Raw genomic sequence first — 25,427 nt, forward strand, 5'->3', positions numbered from 1 at the left:
CCGTGGAGATCCTTCCTCCATTTACTTAATAAAGGCTTCTAAATATATTAGGCGTATTCCGGTTTCTGGGGCGGACGTGAGTACTATAAGTATGCTTCTGTGTTTTCGGACAAATTCGATAAAATCGAAAAAATACTTCCGGTAAAATATTTTAATATTTATATTTACCCAAAAAAACTCAGATTTTTCAGGACCGCCAACTGCTATCAATCCTACTGGTCTTAATATTTTCCAGGGATCTTCGAACAAGTTTTGCTCTACTTCTCTATATCTAATATTTATTTAATTATTTGAAAAACTGCAGTCCTTTTTCAGGCCCTCGCAGTATCAACTTTCGTTTGTATGATCACAAAGAACTTCCGTTTAGCTTCTATTTTAAAAGAGGGGAATCGTCGAACACGTTTCTCATTGAAAAGGATACTTTTACTAAATTCACAAACTGCTGTTTTCAACGTTTCGTTCACTTCACCGAAAAAGCCGAAAAACTCTGTACGATGAAAGAAAGCTCCAAAGAACTCCGAATTTATGGTAAAAAATAAGCACTAAACAACACTCCGCGATTTTAAGCAGAAATAAACTCCGAAAACGCAGAATCCTAATTATAAGCTGGATTTCGTATATGTTGGTGCAGCTTTTAGATTTTGTTATAACTTATAGGTAGGGTTCCGTATTTTTGTGTATTCTTTTTTAAATTTAAGGGTGTCTTTGGGTGTTCATTTTTTCAAATTTCTCTGTTTTCGGTATCTATTTCTGGTGTCGACCAGAAATCAGGGTTTATCAGGGCTTACGTCGTAAAAGCTATTGCACATCTATCGCGTTTTTACAACACACATTGCTATTCGCGCCAGTTATCACTAAGTGGCCCATGCAGAAACAATAATTGCAGCAGAAGGAAGCAGCCTCGCGGAAAAGGGCGGTTTGTTTTCGGGGTCAACAGAAATAAAGCAATTTTTCCAGTTAACCCGGGGTTTCATTTAATTCAAAAATTTCAGTTCGGAGTTTTTCAGTTTTACCGATTTCAAGAAAAATCCCAAGAAAAAAGGAAGCCAGACATCAGCACAGCGAGTGGTCATACCAAAGAGAATATTTCGCTCCTGATGACTTCAGCGGAGGCAGTGTAGCGATACGATGGTTGTGGAGTTCATGAAAGCCTAATTTAGGCAACACAAAATATGGATCCTTTTTGTTGTAGTTTACTCGACACACTCGCCAATCTGCAAACAACTTTCCAAAAATATCGCATATGTATTGTCGGGTAGTTTTTCGAATACTTGTTCGGAATTCTTCCGCAGATCTGACTTTTTTGCTTCCATATCGCTAGATATGAAAACGCGGAATAATAATGTTATCGACTTCTTGCAACCGGGAGGCGGTGATACGGCGTGCTCGTCCGCTCTTTGCGCCCGTCTTGCGTTTGTTTGCCTCAAAATGCGCTCACAGGCTGTTTTTACACTCTCCCCCACCACACGCACACACACACACGCGCACGCACGGACGCACGCACACACTGACACACACAAACAACCCGTCTCGTCGAATTAACCACCAACACTGGCGCGGGTTTTACTGCCGCGTCAGCACGCTCTCTGTGTGTTCTTTGTGCTGTCCATCAATTGATCTTCCCCCTTTCTGTAGTACTGTTTGAGAAGCTCTGATAACGTAGCTCTATTTTCTATTTTTCACAATTTTATTCATTGCACGCGGAACGCATTTCGGTTTGGCGGGAATTTGCACACGACGTAAAAGTTAAAGGTGAATACGCCACGTGTCGGTAAATAAGTGAACTAGAACAGCTTGTCACAAATTTCTGGCCATGAATGACCAAAATCGGGCTCTCGGTGAGATGGAATGGCAAACTGAGAATGATTTCATGACCAGGGGCCAAACAAATAACAGGTGCATTGTATGGTGAGAGTATTAGCACCGAGAAGTTTGGGTGGCGACCTTTTACAGCGAGCCGGGGTGACGTCCTGCTGAGGACAAAATTTACCCCCTCACTCGCCCTACAAAGGCCGAGACGGCGTTAGCTGTCGGCATATTACTTTCGGTTTTTTTTTCGGTTTTTTTTTGTGCGCATTTTACGTAGGAAATGTGAATTATTATATGCGGCCTTATTGAGGTATGGTCTGTAGCTGCAGGCGAAACTTCAACCAACATTCCGAGCATGGTTTCCAGGGCAGACAGTGCATGAATCACAGATGGTATATGAAAAGGAAGAAATGCCACCACACTTGCAGGAGCATTGCAATATATTTACATCCCGCACAATCAACGCTGCTGCTGATTTGAATAAATTAAGAGATTTTTTTCAACTTTGTTTCTAAACAAAAACGTCTCAGCGAAAAAGCTGCACTCTGCTCGAGCAACATGTTAAATATATTCTGGGCCATGGGGAGAAAATTACAAGTGAGACCGCCCAAAGGCCTTTAACTTAAATGCCATTTGTATGCCCGCAAAGCGGGGTCTGATGTTCTCCTAAAGCGCGAGACAAATGGACGGCAGAATCGTCCGATCCGACAGTCCGAACGCTGCTCCGAATTGAGACACACGCACACGCTTCCGATCTTGCAAGCGACACAACGATCCGTTCGGCTCCGCCCAGGAGATCCAACTTCCAAGCACTCCAGCGGAGGTCCGCGTTCATAGATCTCTGGTCCCAGATTGATGGTTTAGCTCGCACGAGCGAAGCTAGGAGCTCGTTCTTGTTAGCGCGTGCATTCTTTGCCGGGGCCATCTTTCTCGAATGGATCAGCGGGATCCACGCGTCCAGCTTCCCGTCGCCCGTCCCGTTTTCTTATTCGTCCCGACAGACCAAGTATGCCATCATGACGTCCGCGCTAGCTGTGCTGTCATTGGCTGGACGCATCCGACAATCCGTCCGCCGTGCAAAACTATCTGGCACGTTTGACGCATGTCGGATCACCGATCTGACGCCTGAAGCGACCAAATTTTTCGGATCAGGCAGTCGTACTGTCGGATCGGACGTCGGATCGGATGGATTTCTCGCGCATGTGTCTCGTGCTTAACTCATGAATCTGCAAAGAACAGAATTTCAGTGTCTGAAACACTTACACCGCCGCTTCCACAACCCCTTGCACAACCGGGGGTTCATCGACGGGAGTTGCCTCCACCGATAGCTTTCCATACTTATAACCCAATTATAAGGGTAAACGTGACAAGCACGGTTGGAAAAGCTATGAAAATTCTGTCGGCATAAGTCTCACCCAGCGCCTTTTACACTGGGTAAACGAAGCCCCGCTTCTCAACGTGCTTACAGCTCACAACGGCCGATGTTGACGGTGCCTTTCCCATCCTTAGTCTGACTGTCCATGCTCTTTTTAATCTCGAAGTTTTCGGGTGGTAGAATATGATACCAGCTTCTTTTTGGAAATTGCATTGCAGCGCTGAACAGTAGGTCAGCATGATCACAAACCTCCGATCGTGAGGAGACGGGCGCAGGGAAGCCAGCCAGATGCCAGAACGCGAAGCGGAGTCCGTCACCAGACGTCACGGTACACCTGACCCAATCAAGACGTGGCGACCGCAGCGACACTTGTGTTTGCTCTGAAGACTAATAGTACGCCGTGCAAGCAATGCCATTGATCTCCACGACAATTTGCTGGATCGCGTGTCTCCGCTTGGTCGTTGCAGCTCAGGTGCGGCCACCGGATGGCCACCTTGGGACAAAGATTATCAGTCAACCTTTTGGAGCGTTGCAGAGGCTGGGCGGCAGTAAGCTGAAGACATGTTTTCTGCTCGTTCGTTGTCATTTACCGAAGAAGTTTGTTAAAACCCCGAACGGTGAGAATTGCGTTTGAGAACACGTGGAAATTTTTACGAAAGCTCAGCACCGCAAGAAAAAGGGGCAACTCGTCTAACGCAAGTCTTACCGTTCTGGCGGCATGATAAAAGCTTCCTTGGCATGCCAAAGTGCTGCATCTTTGTCTTCGCACGCTTGAATACCGATCAAGAATTAACGCCGTGTGGATTTGTTTCGTGAGTGCAAAGAGCATGAAGATGCATGTGCCTCTGGAGCAGCATTTTACTTTACTCTTACGACTGTATTTGTAACTTGCGGCACTTGCAGTCCAGAAGCGGGCATGATCCAGTGGCGACAAAGGAGGGGTAGGAAGCTATGGCGACGACGACAGATTGCACACAACCATATGGACGGGCCACATTTGAAAAACTTCAGATATCGCCGCTTCATACTTTTGCCTTCGAAAACCTACCTTCTTCCACAGCATTGCTCTATTTGTGCTGTCATGTGATCCATTTAAATAGATTTGGAACCTAGCCATGGTTAATCCATAATAGCAACCACCGATTTCGTTTCCTATTGATAGCAACTCGCTGGAACAGCTGGGTGATAGAGAAGACGCCTATGTGCGACATACCTTCAAAGCTCTGCCATGGCATCGATTCTTGATAAGTATCCAAGCGTGAAAAGGCACGGAGACACAGCAGTTTGGCAGGCCCAGGAAGCTTTGATCACGCCGCAAGACCGGCGAGACTCGACGTTCGACAAGTTGTGCCTTTTTCTTGCGGTGCCGCGCTGTTGCAAAAATTTTTATGCCATTTCAAAGGAAATTCTTATTGTATACACATTGCGAGCGTTTGGCGCTCCTTTCACTAAACAGAGGGGAGCGCCACCGGAGACTGACACTCGAGCGTGCTCTTCGTGCTCCGAGCATTTCTTGGAGCACAAGTGACTTCTTTACGCTCCGTGATGTCACGTCCACAAACAAGATGGCTGTGCCATTGTTGAGACGTTTGAAACAAAAGGCGTAGCCGGACAGCTGCTCCTTTTCAGTCATTAGTGGTTAATCCAGCAGGTAAAAACAATTTGATTTGAAAGCCAAGACAGCAATTAGCATTCCGGAAAAGGTTTGTTCATGTGCCTTGCCTGAGAACAAAGTGATCTATCGAACGAGCGTGCTGATGGCTCGGCGACAGAAAAGTTGCCGGCCGAGAAGACAGTGGGACGGCTGCCCTTTTTAAACTGCTTAGTCCAGCTGCAGCGAATAAAGATACTTACTAGATTGGAAAGCCAAAGCATCAGTTAGCATTGCGAGAAAGGTTTGTTCGTGCATCTCGCCTGAAAACGAATTCATCTATTGAACGGAAGGTTACCGACAGCACAGCGACAGAAAAGTTGTTGAGATGAGAAGACAGTCGGAGCGCTGCCCTTTCTACGATGCTTTGCCCAGAGAATCAAGATACTTCGAATGGAAAGCCGAAACATCATGTTCATGTCTCGCCTGAAACGAATTGACGCGCTATCTATTGAACGACAGTGTTCCGGTATCGGCATAGCACATCAACAGCTTCCATCGCATTCCGTCTCGCTGCAATACGGAACCACGAAATATCTGGCAAGTGTGAGGGTTTCGTGCGTCGACAAACGGGTTCAAGAATGTTGTCTTTAATTCAAATATAAACAGCTTGCACGGTCAATAAATAGATCAGCCAAGGTGCCTTTCCCCGCACGTGCTCGAAGCGAGTCTCCAAACCTCTCAGAAATACTTAAACGTTCGTAGAAAATTCGTAACGTCGCCGTCTCTTTTACTTTGTACCCTGCCCCTCTACACTGGCTTGAATTAATTTACCACCGAAATAATTTTGGCTTCTCCTACCCGTATCCACGGGATGCCAGGTTTGTCATAACCGTGCGGTGGGAAGGAGCTTGTGCGGCTTGTCAATAGATTCGGTGTGTCGCGCTCCTGTACGCCATGCGCCGTTTAGTTGCTGTGCCTGGAGTATGAAACTCGAAGCGTCAGAGTAGGAGCAAAGGAGTGTGGACTTAAAGGGGAGCCGCAATCATACTTAAGCGTCTACCTCTTTTGCGGTTTCCACGTCTCTTTGGGTTCGGGTAAGCCAGCGGGCACGGAGAGAATAACTAAATATCAGTGAGTCATATTTTAACCGGACGACGCGGAAACCTCCTCCACCTACGAGGGCGACCCGCGTTGCCGAAAGCGCGGAATATGTAACGTCTTTGGTCCTGGGCTTACTACTGGTCAGAGCCGCTAAAAGCTTTTTTTTTAGTCGATACAAAATATAAGTGTCGCGAACCGTTTCAATTATGTATGAAAGAAGTTTTTGTTCAGTATTTTAGATCAGAAAAGAAACAAATGCACTTTATAAAGTACGGAAACAAGAAAAGACCCGTCGACAAACCCGCCACCAAGCGGTGAAAAAAACGGCACATACAGTAAAACCTCGTTATAACAAAGTTGAAGGAGCGGTCGTAATTATTTCGTTATAACCATTAGTTTGTTATAGCCAATGTCCATTTCTTCCCACTATTAGCAAGCAAGGGGAATTATGATTGCTTTGTTATATCCCGTTTTGTTATAACGAGGTTTTACTGTACTAGAAAGGCGTAGTGGGATGAGGCTCCGACGAACAACGGGCTTAGAAAGGTCCCGGATGTACGCGGTGGCGCTGCGGTCGTATACCGGCTCGAGGATCCGACCGGTTCCGAGCGTTCCCAAGGCTTTCGGCGCGGGCTTGGCTGGCGATTTGACCCTTTGGCGGCATGGCAGCGCGAAGTGGCTCCCGTTCTGAACTGATCTTTACCCCGTGTTTACCGTCGTTTGTGGCCAATGAAGTGTTATGCTGAATTAGTCTTTAATCGCGCGGCAAATGCAATGCGAGCTGCCCTGGCCGCCCACTTCATACAGCCCAGTCAACACGTGCTTTAGTGGCACCCTCTCGAGCCGTCGACACTGAGTGCGGCAGCCGTGAGCGCTCGATGAGCTCACTACTTCACGGCCACTCAAACCAGGACCTACGACGTCATGAAGGATGTTATTTTTTGCTTGTTTTTGTAAGTCTAATTTGCCTATAACTTTTAAAATAAAGCGAAATTTGAGAAAAGTTTTTTTTAAATTACTACGTTCAGTGCGCTCAGGTTCAGTCCAAATGAAAAACCAGTCAAAAAGTTATTGCAGGGCCACTTTAACGCTCCCAATGACGACAAACAAGCAAAAAACATGTCTGCAGCACGCTGCCGGCCAGCCTCTGCAACGTTCCAAAAGGTTAATTTTCCGTGTCCCAAGATGGTCGTCCGGCAGCCGCAATCACGGAGCGGGGAAGCGCAATTTAGCAATTGTTGTAGAGATCAGTAAAAAAATATGGAATGCATACCCTCCTAGCATCCATCAGGTAGGGATAAGCATTCTGTGCAGTCTATATGCCCATCAATATCAACGCATGTAGCCATTTGCAGGCAGTCGCATCCTTTCGAAGATCAACCTGGCCTTCGTCAGGCACCAGCTTTCGCTCTCAGCACACAGCCACTGTTGGTGGGCTTCGAGGCTGCTCGCATCTTCACCCTCCACAGGCGGGGCAGCCCCGGTCTGTAAATGTAGAATATGAATATGGCAGGTATTATTTGATAACACTTTATGTTTTGGCCGTGTAAAGAAAATCTGCATTCCATTTTCTAACATATCTGTTATGAAATAACAAGGTCAGGTGGAACGGCTCGAGTTCGCTGACTGAAAGACAGAGGGCTTAGCCTGAACCAATATCCTAGCGGCCTTCGATATTGGTGTGGGGGGAGAGAAGGCTGAACCTCTAAAGATGTCTTCAACTGATTCTCTAATTGCTTAACTCCAAAGTTTCAGGCTGCTGCACTTCAACGTTCTGAACTTTTTCCAACATATATTTGCGCTGTCGCTAACCATGTTCCATTTGCCAATTTTTTACACGCCCCTTCTCCTCCAATCAGAACAGCACGAGAGTCTGCCGTGAACAGACTTGGCATCATCGTGTGTCATATATCCCCGATGATTGCCTTCCCCACTAAGATGCATTAAAGCAAAGGCTCGAGCACAAGCTCATAGCATCGCTAGATGGTCGCACTGCACGAACCCTCGTGCAGCCTGAGTATCTACTAGTACTGGTAAAAGCGAGCGAGTTGAAAATGAATACTTAAAATTGAAAGAATAAAGCGCGAGGGACAAGCCCAGGACAACCACGTAAAGCCTGGTTCAAACAGTTGCGTTTGACCGCGTTGCGGCTGCGAGAAACCAGGACATCCCTGCTGCTTATATCGCGTGCCAAGATGATTTATTGAACTGGAATCCACGCTTCATACGAAGCACAGATGTGCCGGTGACTCGTTTTCGGTTCTAAACGCAACGCAGACAAACACACTCAAACGCAAGTGTCGGAACTGACCTTTACGGTACAGGCTCACAGTAAAGCTGTGAGCCCGAACCGTCTCGCACGTCTAGCCTTCGCTTTAGTACATCTCAGGATGAGACGGAATGTATCATAATAGAACCGATGTGGTCTCACCATTCTGAGCAGAAGTGCGTGAGTAACCGATGCTATTTTCGTGGTCGCTTGCACGTAAACAACCAAGGAACTTGTACACAACGCCGGCATTCATCTCGCTTGAAAACAACTTGAGCGTTGGCTTGGCTTGGATGTCAGCTGCCCATTGTGCTTACTTGAACTTCACGAAATCCTCTAAATTGAGCAGGCTGCTTCTTGACTTCTGCTGTCGGCGCGTATGTCTGCAATTCGGCGGTTTCCGAGTTCGACGATTCGGAAATCATAGGTGTACCACCGCAACACCCTCTTAACACGATTTCGGTAGCCTTAGGGTGTAAAAAGGATGTACGAAGGGTGTAGGCCTTTCCGTACACCCTTGAATATTCAAAAATCATGTAAAAATGGTGTAGGAAGGGTGTGAGCTCGGAAAAACACCCTTTTAACACGAACATGGGTGTTGAAATTTTTCGTGTGTAGCCGTCATCTCTGGCGCGCAACCGGGGCAGCAAAGCCCCGGCGGCGCGCCAGACCTGTCCTGTCCCGCGGTGTTTCGGTAGAACCAACTCGGCCGGACCCAAAACCTGCGCCTCCTTCCCTTCAGAGCGCGGCGACGTCGCAAGATCAACGAACAGGCTAGGATAATCACATTCACACTGATCACCAGGTCATTATGGATTCCTACCATGTGTGGCAGCGAGTGCGGAACGGAAGAATGTAACTAATGGTGAATTCCACTCGTAGATCTGGAGCGCTTTCCAAAATCCGCGAGGGAGGCAAAATTCCACTCCGTGGGACCCGCTCCGAATCGACGAGGGGAAGATAAACTTGCATTTTTGGAGCGACTTCTCCCACACCCCTTCCCACCAATTCTCCCTCCGCCGTACAAAATGGCCGCTGCTCGAACAGTCCCACCAACGCCTCAGCCGGCTAATCTTTCCAACGACCAGTGACGACTGTCACTGCTTAGCTGCAGAAATAACACGCGACACAGGCCGGGCGAAATCATACGTACCACGGCGCCCATGTCAAAAATAACGAAGACGTCCGCGTTCGGCACCGTCACATACCTTTCGGCCGCCTCGAAGCGGCGGGGCACGGACAGCGATTGCCGGCGGTGGAGTTCAGATGTGTAGTACGACTTTAATAAACACAGAGGTAACAAACCATCACTTGCGCGGTCGTTGCCTAACCACTTCTTGCTTTATTTCACGGGAAAACGCCGACGGAATGCAGTGCAAAAAGGTAAACAATCACTGGCTGCAGAATGAATAGGCCTAACCTTGCGTCTGCCTCCGGCTTTTCTGTCGTTCCTTTTCTCGTTCTTCCTCTCGCGATCACAGAGTCAGCGCTTAGGATTTGCCACGCTCCACAATCCCGGCTTTTTATCCCTGGTCTATGCGAAGTAGAAGCGTTGGAGCCGTCACAATCCAGAGTAAACAACCGACGCACCCAAACAGATCCAACTCCACGACCCGACCGGGCGACCGGGCTGACCGGGCCGCCGATCGGCCGATCTCTCCAACCTCGCCGCGCATGCGCACCGCCGATTTAGACGGAAATCACGTGGGCCGCTCTGTCAACTTCCGGAGAGATCTGTGGAACCCCGCAGAGCAAGTTCGGCGGAGTTTGGGGCGCTCCGTGGAGCGGGCGCTGCCAGAGATCTACGAGCGGAAGATGACCAGCTTGAGCCAGATCTGCGAGCGGAATATGCGCGCTCCAAATGGAGCGCTTTTGGAGCGCTCGAGATCTGCGAGCGGAATTCACCATAAGAGCAGACGACGAAAGAGCGGGACATCCGACGGGAGGCGCGATCGCGGGAACCAGTGCTGTCACGTGACGCCTGCATTGATAGTGCGGATGGAAAACGGAGGCCAATGTGGACTCCTCGCCTTGGGACGCCGGACGGCGGTGCCGCCCGGCGGCGCTGCCCGGTGGCGCCGTTCACGCTAGTGTGGTCCGGCCTTTAGACGGCACGTGAGTTCGGGCGCACTCTGCCATGTTTACCGCACTTGACGTGCGTGGAGTGCAGCAGGGTCGCTGGAAACACAGCGAGTGCGAGTGCCCCGAATTCCTGCGGGAGACGGATCTGAATGGCCAGCCAAGGAAAGGGCTTCCCATTTGGCTGGTGCCTTTACTGCGGCCATTCGCCAGCAATTCATGGAAGAGTGCAATATTTGGGTAAGAACCCTGTTTTTGTTTGTCTCCCATTACTGTCTTAATCCGCTGTTTCTTTCTTGTTTTGTTGTGAAAGCTCAAGTATCAAGTAGCACAATCTCCACCGTATTGCTTTTGTCGAAGCGATGCGCTCTTCAGTATAACTGTCCCATCTAGGAAACAGCTTTTCCTGCTTGTGATTGAGCGCGGCGTTGAGACAAATGTTGTTTATTCGGAAAGATGAATGGGTGAACCGTGCACGTTGGGGCGTAGTTGAGGTAGTCGGGCGAGTTTGTTCTCGGCTCTACACATTGCAGTAGATAGGTAAGCTTGTTATTCTAAGTGTTGCATTGCTGTAGCAAAAACTTCAAAAGCATATTTTGCCTAAAGTCCCGCCTCTGCGTCGGTCTCCCGTGTTGAAAGTTTACGGTTTGGAATCTACGAGCACCCAGAATATGGAGGGAATGGGTACGTGGCAAAGTGGCAAGGAAAAGGGTCGCATCGGTGAAGGAGGCGCAAAGAATCGAAGTAACATCAGAAGCAGCCGCGTGAATCTTTGCATGTTCCGGTGTTTGCAGGCATGTTTCCTTTTGGTTTTGATCGCCCTCAGCCCAATCGTTTTTTTGAGATAAAGCTTTGCAGAAATATCGAGTTTTAGAGCGCAGCTCTTAGGTGCCCGTTTTCGGCTTGAGCGGCGTCGCCGTCGCCGTCGGCGTAAGCGTTAAGGCACGACCACGTTGGCGTCGCGGAGGACTGCGGCGCGCCGGTCGGCGCTGCCGTTTGCCGACCCATGGGTCGGCAAACGGCGACTGGTTTGCAAACCAGTTTTCGGCTTCAACGGCGCGACGTAAGGCGCCGCAGAGTCAACCGCTCCGTGCGCGGTTCAAACCTGGGCGCCGCTCGCAGCAGAAGAGAGGAGCCAATGGGAGGTGGCTTAGATAGTGACGTCGCGATGCCATGGCAACGCTCAAGCCGGTCCTCGGCGCGTCTTTCACGTTCCAAAGGACTTGTTTCGTGTCGTCTGTTCTCCCTATTTCCCCCCGATGCCGTTCCCAACGAAGCGGTTCCTTGAAACTGTGCGACTGTTTCCATTTTTATATGACAAGACGCAGCCAGACTACCTAGATAAGGACGCTAATAACAACCACTGGGAAATTATAGGAGAGGAATTCTGAATTACAAGTGAGTTTCTCCGTGGCACTTGTTGCATGTCGTCTGTTTTGTGACTGGTGTGTTGATTTGGTGACACTTTCGAAAGTAGCCGTCATCTCTGGCGCGCCGCCGGGGCAGCAAAGCCCCGGCGGCGCGCCAGACCTGTCCTGTCCTTCGGTGTTTCGGTAGAACCAACTCGGCCGGACCCAAAACCTGCGCCTCCTTCCCTTCAGAGCGCGGCGACGTCGCAAGATCAACGAGCAGGCTAGGATGATCACATTCACGCTGATCACCAGGTCATTATGGACTCCTGCCATGTAGGCAGCGAGTGCGGAACGGAAGAATGTAACGAAGAGCAGACGACGAAAGAGCGGGAAATCCGACGGGAGGCGCGATCGCGGGATCCAGTGCTGTCACGTGACGCCTGCAAAACGGAGGCCAATGTGGACTCCTCGCGTTGGGACGCCGGACGGCGGTGCCGCCCGGCGACGCCGTTCACGCTAGTGTGGTCAGGCCTTAACCGTAACGCGTCGCCGTAAAACTTTTTCGTGACGTTTCGCTGTCGCCGTGGGCGTAGCCATAACGCGTCGGCGTAACCGCGTGGCGCATTATGGGAAACGTCACATAATGCACCGCGGTGACGTGCGCGTTGCAATATGGGATGTTTCCCATAATGCGCCGCGCGGGAGGTAGGAGGAGGAGGAGGAGAAAGAGGAGAGAGGGAGGTTGAGGAGGCGAGGAGCAGGGGAGGAGTAGATGTGTGTGAGAAGGAGAGGCATAAAGGCTCTGTTATACTCCGACGTAACGCGTGCGCGCGTCCGAGCGCGTCACAGCGACGTCACGTCGGCGAAAACCCTACGCTCTATACTCCGGCGTCGTGGCGTAACCGGCGCGACCGGCGGCGTTCGACGCAGCCTGACCGCCTCGACGCCAAAATGGATCATGCCGTATTCCGCGCCGGCCGCGCTGACCGCGCCGGACCAGGATGCATCACGCGCCGGCTCCCAGCAACCCTAGCGCGGGAAGCGCGGCGAATACGAGCAATAGCAGACGACAGGACCACCGCTCCGTGTGGCGTCATGTTTGAAGTATGGGACTCGGTCGGTCAAAAAGCTGATCGAGGGAATTCGTCCTCACCCGTGTGTCTACGAGTCGAGAAAGCTTGAGTACCGTAGAAAGGGCGCTTGTCAAAGATGTACCGTATGTACATTGACCGCCGACGCTTGTGGCGAGGCGGTGCAGCAACAGTGCAAGCGCGAGTTTTCGTCGTGCAAGGTACGTCCACGCCATCGCTCGAACTTGGCACTGAAGAAGCGCGAGAAGTTTCGTCTGCTATTCGAAGCGAAAAGGAACCGGAAATGGCGCACTATCGCAGGAAACGTGCCCTCGTAGTCAGATTCTGCGCATGCGCCGCGCCGGCGGCCCACCGACGCGAGCCGCGGGAGTCGCCAGGGCCGCCGGAGTATACACCAACTCATGTTTACAAACAAACCGGAGCGCCCCTAGCGGACGCCACCGGCGCCGCGCATGCGCGGTGGATGGTGGGCAAGAAGCCCGCCGTCGCCCATAAACAAACCATTGAATTGCGTTGTTGTAGGCGTCGGTGGGAGTCCCCGTGCTCTTTTTCGCGTTGGAATTGTTGATTCTACGTCCTCCTAACAATGTCTGACTACTTGAGCGGCTTCAGCAAAACTATCGAGGCAAAACTTTGCGTGAATAATGTAACGTGCGACGATTAATTTCACGTGGACGCCGCAGAATGGGCGCTAAAGCCTGACTCCCACGATGAGATTCTGCTCGCTATTTACAGTCGCTACGTCGCTCGGACTGCAAAAGCGTGGACCGTAGCTGAGATGGTGGACATCGATATTGAAAACCGCAAGTAGAATCGGGTATTACAAGTCGGTGATGGCCACTGGTAACAATGATCAACAACTTCTTGTATCTGTTTACACTTAGCCGACTTACCCCAACCAACCTTCAAAAGTGTTTTGAGGCCTGCACTTAGTTCTTATCGCAAGTACCGGGCCCACGTTTGGTTTACGGGCCGCTGTTGTTTGAGCGAACTGACGACAAAAAGAAGCCAAGTTTGTAAGAGCAGACGACAGTTCGAACGCACGTGCAATGGAGTACGGGCAAGAAGCACCGCGTCCCGCGTCAACAAACCATTCGAATGTCACGTTGTCGGCGTCTGTGTGAGTCTGCATACTCTTTTTCACGTTGGAGTTGTCGATTCTACGTCCTCATCGCAATGTCTTACCACTTCAATCGCCTGAGCGAAATTATCAAGGCTCGTTACGCCGCTAAACTTTCCGTAAATAATTTGACGTGCGGTGATTTATTCGCATGAACGCTGCAGAATGGACGCCAAAACCATGATGAGATTCTTGTGGCTATTTTCGGTCGCGACGTCGCTCGTGCCGCAAAAGTGTAAAAGGTAGCGGCGACGATCGACGTCGATACTGAAAATCGGAAGCGGGAACAGACCAAGCGTAACAACGCTTTTGTTTGAACGAGCAGACGACAAAAAGCAGAACATTTTGAAAGAGCAGAAGAAAGTTCCAACGATCAGGCGGCCGTGTGAGTTTGAAGACGCACTGAATTCGTGGGTGGTCTGGACAACTTGGGGGTTTTCTCTCGTTCATGTTGGAACAAAGCAAATACATCATGTGACCACAAATTGTGGCCCGCACACGCAATCGTAGTTCGACAGCGTCAGGTTTGCCCTTTTCACGGCTGCTATCCACGTTCTCGGACGAACGGAGGGGGCAGAAACGCATGAACACTGATCTTCAAACCTTTCCAGACTCTCTTGGTAAAGCCCTCATCGCAGCATTTTGACGAGAAGGCAGGCTTTTTGTCTCGTTTCTTCCAAAGGAACACAGGAATGCATGTCTGGCACGGCGACTTCTGCCCACCGCCCCAGACCGGAAGTGCGTCCGGCGCGCCACCACCGCGGCGTGACGTAGGAGAGTTGAGTTGGTGTATAAAGAGGGCGGATTTTCGACGCGCGCGGCGTGACTGACGTGACGTAGCCGACCTCGGCCGGCGTTCGCCTGCGCGCGCGTTACGTCGGAGTATAACAGAGCCTTAACCGTCCCCTCCGTACCCTCCCCTCCTCCTCCTCAAGAGCTGCGCTCTAATTGGGCATTACAGGGAGTTGTAAACGTCTTTAATTCTTTTTTTCGTCCGAGTTTTATAACACCTATTTAGTTCGCAGTTCTTGCATGCCTCGTTCGCAATAAATGACCACAGCATTGATAGCTCGCTCGATATTGGAGCAAGCATTGATGTGATAGGAATTTTCACTGCTATTGGTGTGCGATTTACATTTACTCCGAAAAAACGAGGCAGTGATGACACTGCATTTGGCTTTAGTCAAAAAACGGGCCATAAATTCAGTGCACAGTTTGTGTAGTGACCAAAAATAAAGATGTGACCGTGTTTTCCTTTGAGTAAGATAAATTCGCAAAAAGCAAATGTGCTAAAGCAGCCGTAAGGACCACAATCTTGCGGCGAAGAACTGGAAGTCCAGACGGCAGTGCATTGCGATGTCCCAACCACCGTAGATTGCGAAGTTAAAACTTTGTGTCTTTCTTCAGTAAAACCCAGTCTCGGGAAAATCCACGATGTTCACAAATGTAGAACGCAGCTATTCTCTTACGTGAGGCCAGTGCAGCATGTAAAAATAAATTAAACAGTTTGTGTCTGGTACTTTAAAATGTGACTATTAATGACGCAATGAAAAAAAATGACTTACAATCATGCAGATTATTTTTATTTGCGTTAGCTACTGTCGACATGTTGCACAGTTATTTAGTTAGATATAATTCAGGTAACAAAATAGTGGGCTGCTAAACACGGAGAGGAAGTTTACGTTACATGTCTAGTTGCTTACGCACGCAGCATGCGCAGAATATTTGTGACTTAATTCAGGCACGTAGCCAGGGGGGAGAGGGCAAGCCATGGCCCCCCCCCCCCCCCGAAATCTTCCATTTCTCTGGGACCTCCTCTCCCCCCTCCCTTTCATACAGCATTTTGTCATCGTCGCCCCCCGGAACAAAAACCTGGCTACGTGCCTGACTTAATTACTACTTGATATGCGAGCGTGTTTCTGCAATAAATGTTTTTTGTACAAGGTGGCCCTAATTCACTCACCCATGCACCTAAAACAACAAGCTTGGGACCATCCTAACTGTTTTTAAACTTACCCTGATATGCGCAAATCAAGTCTGCTGAGCTCCCATAACGAACATCTATAAACATAACGCCACAATTTATGTGAACATATAAACTAGAAAATGCGCGAATAAGTTAAATGAAGGCTGGAATGATGACTTTGTTATTGCTCACACTGAAGGGAACAAGTTATCACGATTTTCATTTACATTCTGAAATAAGCTTTTTGTTTTATGTTGCCAGAAATAGCTTTCATTTTTGTTCATTGCTGTAATTAACCGAAACATTTATAAGAGCGGTGCTTAAGGGTGGCGTGATAAGGAGCTTGCATATATGGTGCCGAACCAAAAGCACCCAGTAGCTGATAAAGAAAAAAACAAAAAAAACTCCAAAACGTTTTTTCATAACTTGAAGATATAGCGTTCAGTTTCAAGGCAAGACTCTAAAAAAAACACCAATGCTCACAGCGAATTCCGTTTGCGTTTACCTGACCTTGTGCAAAACAAAAGAACTTAATGCAAGTATATTGTTATGTGCACACTCCAGTATGGACCTGCGAAGCTAAAAAAACATATTATCTTTCAGCTTGATTTTGAAAGTGAACTAAGGTTTGAAACCCACATTGAAGAAAACGAAAGACGCCTCAAGAAGGTTCTCGATCCCAGGGGCAGCAAAGTTGGCAACCTTGGAGCAACCATCGTTCGTCTGCCTTGACATTACCTGCGGCCGAGGCTCGCTAAAAACGTACTGATTTTAATGGTGAGTCGAGCACTTTCGCAGTAAAGATAATACTTCAAGCACACTCAAAGCGTACTCAATGTTACACAGCTTTACAACCTAAGAACAGCCTGTTATGACAGCCTCAGTTAGTGCAACGCGGGCAATGTTAACATTCAAGTGTTTATTCTCATTTTAGTTCTACTAAGCTTTTTTTAGGTTATAATATCTTCATCTTATTGTCAACTGGTTGCACCGAGGGATATTCTTGGTCCCTGCATTGTGTGGGGCGAAACGAGACGGCTAATCTGCGGCAACGAACCACGAAACGAAATCGACCTGCAACCAGACACGTCTTTCGAGAAAGCGCGGGTGCTATGCCTCTGTGTTTACTACTTAAAGAACGTAACATACCCACCAGCATTTGGGCAGCTGCTTGGTTTTGCACAGACAGTAGTGAAACCAGCAAGCAGGTCTGAGGTAGCGTGGGGCCAGAAAAAACTGCGTGATCTTCTTTCAAAGTTGCATATTATTTGAAAGCAAAAATAAACTTCTCTCGCGGAAGGTTTTTTTTTTTTTTTTTTTCATACTCGTTTTTAAGGAATGGTTGGAGGTGAGTTATGTACATCAAAATATTAATAGCTCTAGTCAAGTGAACGAAAGTGCCCTTCAAAAAATAAAAAAATCTAAGATATGTAGAAAAAAATGGCCAGTGCCACGTGGTCGAATGCGCCAAAACTAAATCTCATTACGCCAATTAAATTTTTTTTAGCAAATGTTAAAGGGGCGGTGCAACGATTTTATGATTAAAAGAATTTGCATCTCGTCATTTTTACGTTGTTTATCGTGTCATGGAGGATAGAAAAAACATCTCCTTCATTAAAAGTGTCGCGATCCCGCTGCATAATCGCAAAGCAAAAGTCGAGCTTTTTCCCCCACCTACAGCCCCAAGTGGCAGCCGAAGGAACTACGGCGGAAAGATTACGTGACCTCGCTCGGCTCTAAGCTGCAGCATAGCGCCCGCTAATGTACGCAGAGAGAGGGAGGGGTAGCGTCCTCCGAGATAGCACACGGGAAGCTACACGGCACTCCGAATAACGTCACTGGGAGTGCGACCAGGTGTGACCCTGAAGACTGGGAGTGAGTTGAGGGGTGCCCGAAATACCAATCTTTATCTTTTTTTTTTACGCAAAAAATAGGACAGGCAGGCGAAATCGGTTTTCTGTTCTTTACTTCAGAAGCGTCAGGGGGCAACTTCCAGAAATCTTCGACCGAAGTCCGAAAATCGTTGCACCGCCCCTTTAACGTTCCTAACAAAGTCAACACTTTGCTCAATTGAACTCATTTAATTTTTATGCCAGTTTTACCTTTGTTAGCGAAGTGTTGACGTTGTTTAATCTGGTTGTGTTCTGTTATGAACCATTTTAGAAGGAAAGACCTTCTTCCTATTCTGTGGTTAATTTCTTTTACAAAATCGCAGACTTGCCACCAAGCATAATTTTCTAATATACCAATCGTTATAGAAAATGAACCGCAAAGAAGTATGACATGACAAAATTATCACTGTGTAGCTGAAAAGAATATGGTAACCAATTATATATTGATATTATTTTTAACATTTACTGAAAAAATATATCCTGATACCCGCTAAAAATTCAAAATATTGGCATTCGTTCATAGTTGTTTCATGATACTCATAGTTGTTGCAGTTCTTAGCAGTTAGCAGGCTTTATACTTTTTAACGGCTTATTTGTACAAACAAAAATAGATTTTTAATAAAGCGTTTAGCCCCGAAGCTGAAATTTGTTTGCCTTTTTCTATTTAGTTCCTTTTGGACTATTCCTTCCTGCAACTGGAGCCTAACGAGATCTCTTTCTCTTTCTTTCTCTTTGGGTTCTTAGACGCCAAAGATAAATTTCCTTAAATGTTTATACAACTTGTACTGTTATGAACAGCTTGCAGCTAATTATCGCAATGTACCAGGCGTAACATGCATTTTCTACTCGACACATTGGGACAATTTACTTTGATTCAGAACTGCCATTCGTATATGTGCGTAAGTATACATGAAGCAGCATGTTATCTTCCTTGTACTACCTAATTCGCCTAAAGGAGTAACTAGAGAGATTTAGTAGATTGTTTTGGAATTCCTATAACGATATCCGATAACAATATGACTCATAGGGGCTCGTGTATTCATACGCTTATTACGGCGTGAGTTTTCTCTTAAATAATGACGCCTTCCAGGCACGTGAAATGTGCGTGGTGGTTGAAACCTCTGGCCATTGACATTGGGATTTCTTGTATTTACTATATCGTCCCAATAATCTTAGTTATTGGGACGACATACTGAATGCAGGAAAGCCCAATGCCCACGGCCAGAGGTCTCCACCGCGACGCGCATTTCACACGCCTAGGAGGTGCCATTATCTAAGCGTGGAGAAAACGCACGCCGTAATAAGCGGCAAAACACAAGGGCCCCCTCACGCCAGCCAAGCGTTAAACCATAGCACAGTTCACGCTGAGGGAGCGTGAACTCTAAGCGTTAAAAACACCACGCTTAGAACAAGCGTGTAAAAAATCCCCTTGCGTCACGCCTGGAAGCCTTAAACCTATGCACAGTTGACGCTTAGGGAGCGTGAATTCTAAGCGTTGAAAAACACCACGCTTAGAACAAGCGTGCAAAAATCGCTTTGCGTCACGCCTGCAAGTGGTAAACCTATGCACAGTTCACGCTGAGGGAGCTGTTGCAACCGGGCGATGAGGAAGAAGAGAAGCGGCGGGAGCTCATGCATTTTGTAATTTTTAGCAGTCTGAAAAACGAACAGTAAAGGAAAAGGTCGCACCGACCGATTTGTCTAGCGTAATTGCCTTCGTATTCCTTGGTTCCTCAACATATGGTGCCGAAACCCGGGAGTGTCCCGCATTACAAGGGCCCAAGCTACACGCCGCAGGGAATTTCAATCCTGCAGCTGCAACGGAATTCAGCAGTTCTTTGGCGGGAGCAGACCACTGGGAAAAGAACAGCGACGGAACCTTGGCAGGCGACCATACGGCCTCGTAAATACGAATAGCCAATGGAAAGGCTGAAGGCTAGGCGGTCGGCTCGGCGGGCACAGAACACTAGGATAATGAACGACGCCAATCGAATTCTACAGGATCCCAGTCCCGACCTAGCAAGCGTGCGTTCGATCAAGGACAGACTCACTACCAGCAATGCAGAGCTCCGACTACTTGACGGTGAGATAGAGCCGCTAATTCCAATCCAAGAACTGGCAAGTGAGTGCACCGCCACTGCAGAATACCAAGACGAAGCCGTCATGGTGATCTGCGAGTTGGAGACCAAGATTGAATCCCTACAATCGCAGAGAATAATAGCTTCGGCGGCGAGCACCGGAAACCAAACCGGCATTCAAGACAACGCAGGGAGACGTGGACCAAAGCTTCCGAAGCTGGAGCTATCTGCCTTCGATGGAGAGCTAAGCAACTGGCTCACATTCTGGGAGCAGTTTGGTGGAGCCATCCATACCAATGCAACCTTAACAACCACAGATAAGTTCCACTACCTTCGTCGGTGTCTAACGGGAGGTGCTGCTGCGGCGATTGCCGGGCTACCAACAACAGAAATATGCTATGCCGAAGCGATCACCATCTTGCAACAGAGGTTTGGAGACCAGAGGAGAATAGAACGGCAGCATCTGAATGCCTTCAGAAATCTACCGCACGTTGCTTCAGCTAATGACGTCAGAGGGTTGAGAAACCTGTATGACACCACGCAACTCAACGTTCGGTGTCTAAACTCTTTGAATGTTCCCACGTCAAGTTTTTCAGCCATGCTCTGTGACATTCTTGTCAGGGCGTTGCCTTACGAGGTTACAGTGGAGTATCACCGGCAAGTCAACAACACCGCTTTCACTAACGCAGCGGCTCAAGACCAAGGAGACGGATCGGCGGCTGGAACTTCAAGGTCAGCGGATACTACGTCGGAGTCAGTGACCGAATTGAATGGAATGCTTCGCTTTCTGCGCGTGGAAGTAGAAAGCCGAGAAAGAAGTAGCCTTGAGGATGCTCGAGGTAAACAGGAGACAAAGGTAAAGTCGTTTGCATCAGCATCAGCTCTTCATAACGCAACAAATGCTACACATTCTCAGTGTTTTTTCTGCCATTCAAAGAAGCACACCACGCCATCTTGTGATTGCAGCAAACAGAGAGAGGAAAAACTAAGTTTGTTATCAACAGACTCCAGATGCTTCCGATGCACATTGAAAGGTCACCGAGCACGAGATTGCAGAAAAAACCTCAGTTGCGGAGTTTGCAGAGCCAGACATGCAACCACAATGTGCGATCCTGAGTTTGTTAGGCGGATGAAGGAACGTTCGCCCCAAGGTAGCGATACGATTTGCGTGTCTGCATCCAGCTCGGGCGCGCGCTCAGAAAAGAAGTTTAGTGACGGCATATATCTCCAGACGTTCAAGGCATTTTAGTGACCAACGCTGGCAGCTGCTATGTCAAGGGAATAATCGACGGTGGCAGCCAGCGCACGTTTATAAAAGAAAAGGTAGCGCAACGCCTAGGGCTGAAAGTCCTGCGGAGAACAAAGATAGCACTCAACACTTTCGCCAGTAATGCTTCGAAGGTTATAGAGCGCAGTCCCGTTGTGGGGGTAAAGCTCAAAAGTCAATTTGACAATACAGAAATAACCTTTGAAGCAATTTCCATCCCGGTCATTTGCCAGGACGTATCTTCGCCAACAACTGACATCCCGTTTGTGCGATTTCTGCGAGAAAGCAGTAAGAATTTGGCAGACGACGTGATTTTCCCAGGTGTAAAAGCAGTTCCTGGAATAAGTCTGTTGATTGGATCCGACCAGTTGTGGAAGTTCTGCACAGGAGACGTGATCAGGTGCGCAGATGTGGACGGATTGGTAGCGATCAACACAAAGATGGGCTGGACGCTGCAAGGTCCTTCAAGACAGGTGGGAAGGCTGCTATGGGATTCAAGTCTGATGATACGTGTCCTACAAGCGAAGACAAAGGAAACCCAAGTGGAAGAGGCGCTACAGTCCTTCTGGGAGTTAGACAGAATGGGAGTTGCCAACAGTGAGCTCGGAGACACTGTTGCAGACACCATTACACACTTTGAGCAAAACATCATTAAGAAAAAGGGACTATACGAAGTGGCTCTGCCGTGGAAAGAAGACGCTGTTGATATGCTGGCAAACAACTGGGAAGTTGCCATTTTACGTCTAGGGAGCTTGTTGAGAAGAATTTCACGAAGGGAGGGATTACTCAAGCGGTATGATCATGCAATGAGACAGTATTTGCGTGATGGGCATGCAGAAGTGATAAAGAGCAGAAAGGAAAGCGACAGCGCGCAGGTCATGTATTACATGCCGCATAAAGAAGTAATACGTGAAGATGCAACAACAACAAAGTTAAGGATCGTCTTCGACGCATCTTCTCATGCCAAAGGGTGCAGGTCGTTGAATGAGTGCCTAGTAACAGGACCCAACTTGAACCCCGAGCTTCTGCAGGTTCTGCTTCGGTTTAGATGGTACTCAGTCGCAATGACCGCCGACATTGAGAAAGCGTTTTTACAAATTGCCATCCGTGAAGATGATCGTGATGCCTGTAGATTTCTTTGGTTTGCTGAGGAGCCAAGTTTCCCTTTCAACAAGGAAGAAATTCAAGAGTGGAGGATGACTCGGGTTCCTTTCGGATCCACGTCTAGTCCATTCATGCTCACAGCTACAATACAACATCACTTGAAGTTGGTCTGCGAAGAAGACCCACAATTAGCAGAGAAACTCAGGACATCTTTCTACGTTGATGATCTACTGCTCGGAGCCGACGATATTGAGGATGCCGTGAGGCTCTACCACACTACCAGGAACGTCATGAGACAGGCAGGAATGACACTCCGGAAATGGACTGCGAACAATGAGCAACTGCATGAGCAGTTCAACAAGGAGGAGCCAAAATTTATGACCGAAGAAAAAAGCCTCTCACCTTCACCAATCTCCAAGGTACTTGGAATGATGTGGGATCACGAAGGGGACTGCTTTATTTACAAAGTTGAAGCTTTGCTTGAATTCCTCTCAGCAAATGTGGACACTAAACGGTTCATCCTCAAGGCAGCCTCAAGAGTATTCGATCCTCTTGGATTGATTGCGCCCTTCGTCCTAACAGCTAAGCTGCTATTTCAGAAGCTGTGGACATTGGGAATCAGCTGGGATGAAGAACTACCCGCTGATTTGATCACTGAATGGCACGCTTGGACGGCGGACCTTGTTCAACTGCACTCGTTAAGTATACCAAGACATGTCAAGCGAGGCATCCAGGCAGGAGCCAACCAAGTACAGCTGCACGTCTTCGTAGATGCAAGCACGAAAGCCTACGGATCTTGTGCGTACTTTAGAACAGCCGATGACCAAGGAAAAACAGCTACCATGTTAGTTGTTGCGAAGACAAGAGTGGCACCGATAAAAACCTTTATCACTGCCTAGGTTGGAGCTGATGGGGGCGAATATTGGAGCCAGACTCCTACGATACATAAAACAGTCATATTATGACGTGGAACTTGATTACATTATGTGGACTGACTCAACGGTTGCCCTCAGTTGGGTGAGAGGAGTCCCTGAAAAATGGAAGCCATTTGTAAAAAACGGGGTGGCAGATCTACGCGTCATGACATTCCCGGACCACTGGAGGCACTGCCCCGGTAAAGAGAATCCGGCGGATCTCTTGACCAGAGGACTAGGCGTTCAGGAGCTTCGTGGTAACTCTCTTTGGTGGAAAGGGCCGAGTTGGCTCAGTCAAGAACCTTCAGAATGGCCTGAATCTTCAGTGTTCTTGGAAGACACGCCTCAACTCGAAGTAAAAGAAGAGACACATGTGCTGTTGGAGAAAGGCCAAGAAGTTCCATCATTGTTCGACACGGGAAGTTACGAGAATTACCAGAAGGTTCTGAGTATCACTGCCTGGGTCATCAGGTTCGCTAACAACGCTCAGAAGAGAAATGACAAAATACGAGGTGGATTAATCGCGGCAGAGTTGGACAAAGCAGAGCAATATTGGATCAGGCAGATACAAAACGAAAGGTTTCAGACAGATATTATGCTCCGCGAGAAAAATACGACGGAGGTTAATGTAAGACTCGCAGAGTATCATCCTTTCTTTGACAAAAACAAAATCCTGCGGGTCGGAGGACGACTGCAGAGGTTGACGGAAAGTCTCGATGTGAAACATCCAGTCCTATTACCGAACGACCATGACTTTGTCAAGCTAATTGTGATGCACGCTCTTTGTAAGGTTATGCACGGTTGAGTAACAAGCACAATGTGTTACCTACGAGAGAGGTACTGGATAATACGTGCTAGGCAGCTGACCAAGAAGGTAATAAAAAGTTGCCTCGTATGTTCACGGTTGAATGCGAGGCCAACTGCTGTTGAGCAAGCTCCGCTACCGACAGATCGAATCAAGAAGGCAAAGCCGTTCGAGGTAACCGGAGTCGACTTCGCAGGGCCGCTGTACGCAAAAAGAAACGACGGTAGCTGCAGCAAAGCGTACATCGTACTTTTCACATGCGCCTCCACTCGAGCAGTTCACCTCGAGCTCTCAACGGGCCTCACTGCTGAAGCTTTCTTGCTTGCATTCCGGCGCTTTATAGCAAGAAGAGGAATACCACTGGACATATATTCTGATAATGCACTAGCCTTCAAGAGAGCATCAAAAGACATCCGGAAGGCATTGGGTGCACTGGAGCAAGAAGTTTTTAAATCATACATTGCAGAGCACAGAATCAACTGGAAGTTCATTGTGGAGGCCGCTCCATGGTGGGGTGGGTGGTGGGAGAGGCTCGTTCGATCTGTCAAGGCAGCACTTAAGAAAGTGTTGGGCAGAAGCAGCCTATGCTTCGAAGCACTGACGACTGTCCTTGCAGAGGTGGAAGCAATGGTAAACTCAAGACCACTGACATATCTCAACTCGGGAGTAGGAGAGCCATCAGTCATCACGCCAGCACATTTCTTAATAAGGCAAAGTTTGACAGTTCTACCAGAAACAAGCTTGTCTAACGACCGCCCAGGATGCGTGACACAGAAGGAAACAACTCGCCAGTTCCAGTATCGAAAAATAATCATGGAACATTTTTGGAAACTCTGGAGGTCTGAGTACCTGTTGGAGTTGCGGTAAGCTCATCAATATCCCGTCACCAATACTTGCTCCTTGAAAGTGGACGACGTAGTCGTAGTGGAAAATAACCGAGCATCCAAGCTGTTCTGGGAACTGGGAAGAATCGTAGAGACGTACCCCGGAACTGACGTAATCGTTCGTGCCTGTCTCGTGAAACAGCAAAACGGTACGCTCATAAAGAGACCCGCGCAGAAACTTTATTTGCCGGAAATTCGTCCAAGTCAACTTCAGGCTCGGGAGGATGTTGCAACCGGGCGATGAGGAAGAAGAGAAGCGGCGTGAGCTCATGCATTTTTGTAATTTTTATCAGTCTGAAAAACGAACAGTAAAGGAAGAGGTCGCACCGACCGATTTGTCTAGCGTAATTGCCTTCGTATTCCTTCGTTCCTCAACAGGAGCGTGAACTCTAAGCGTTAAAAACACCACGCTTAGAACAAGCGTATAAAAAATCCCTTTGCGTCACGCCTGGAAGCGTTAAACCTATGCACAGTTCACGCTTAGGGAGCGTGAATTCTAAGCGTTGAAAAACACCACGCTTAGAACAAACGTGTAAAAAATCGCTTTGCGTCACGCCTGCAAGTGGTAAACCTATGCACAGTTCACGCTGAGGGAGCGTGAACTCTAAGCGTTAAAAACACCACGCTTAGAACAAGCGTGTAAAAAATCCCTTTGCGTCACGCCTGCAAGTGTTAAACCTATGCACAGTTCACGCTTAGGGAGCGTGAGTTCTAAGCGTTGAAAAAC

General features: G+C 48.3%; 2 protein-coding genes across 2 annotated transcripts; both read left to right on the forward strand.

The window, feature by feature from the left end:
* The first annotated feature begins 21,779 nt into the window (after positions 1-21,779).
* Positions 21,780-22,996, forward strand: LOC121835098. The gene has a single exon (XM_042289035.1). The coding sequence runs from the start codon at positions 21,800-21,802 to the stop codon at positions 22,994-22,996; it is 1,197 nt and encodes a 398-aa protein (XP_042144969.1). The 5' UTR covers positions 21,780-21,799.
* Positions 22,997-23,177: 181 nt separating this feature from the next.
* Positions 23,178-23,816, forward strand: LOC120839087. Its single transcript, XM_040209303.1, has one exon. The coding sequence runs from the start codon at positions 23,178-23,180 to the stop codon at positions 23,814-23,816; it is 639 nt and encodes a 212-aa protein (XP_040065237.1).
* The last annotated feature ends 1,611 nt before the right edge of the window (positions 23,817-25,427 follow it).

The sequence above is a fragment of the Ixodes scapularis genome, unplaced genomic scaffold (assembly GCF_016920785.2).
Source record: "Ixodes scapularis isolate PalLabHiFi unplaced genomic scaffold, ASM1692078v2 PGA_scaffold11__112_contigs__length_91849675, whole genome shotgun sequence".
Classification (NCBI taxonomy): domain Eukaryota; kingdom Metazoa; phylum Arthropoda; class Arachnida; order Ixodida; family Ixodidae; genus Ixodes; species Ixodes scapularis.

Bases quoted from the DNA above. Each gene is read 5' to 3' on its own strand.
- LOC121835098 (XM_042289035.1), top strand. From the start codon at position 21,800: ATGAGACAGTATTTGCGTGATGGGCATGCAGAAGTGATAAAGAGCAGA.
- LOC120839087 (XM_040209303.1), top strand. From the start codon at position 23,178: ATGACATTCCCGGACCACTGGAGGCACTGCCCCGGTAAAGAGAATCCG.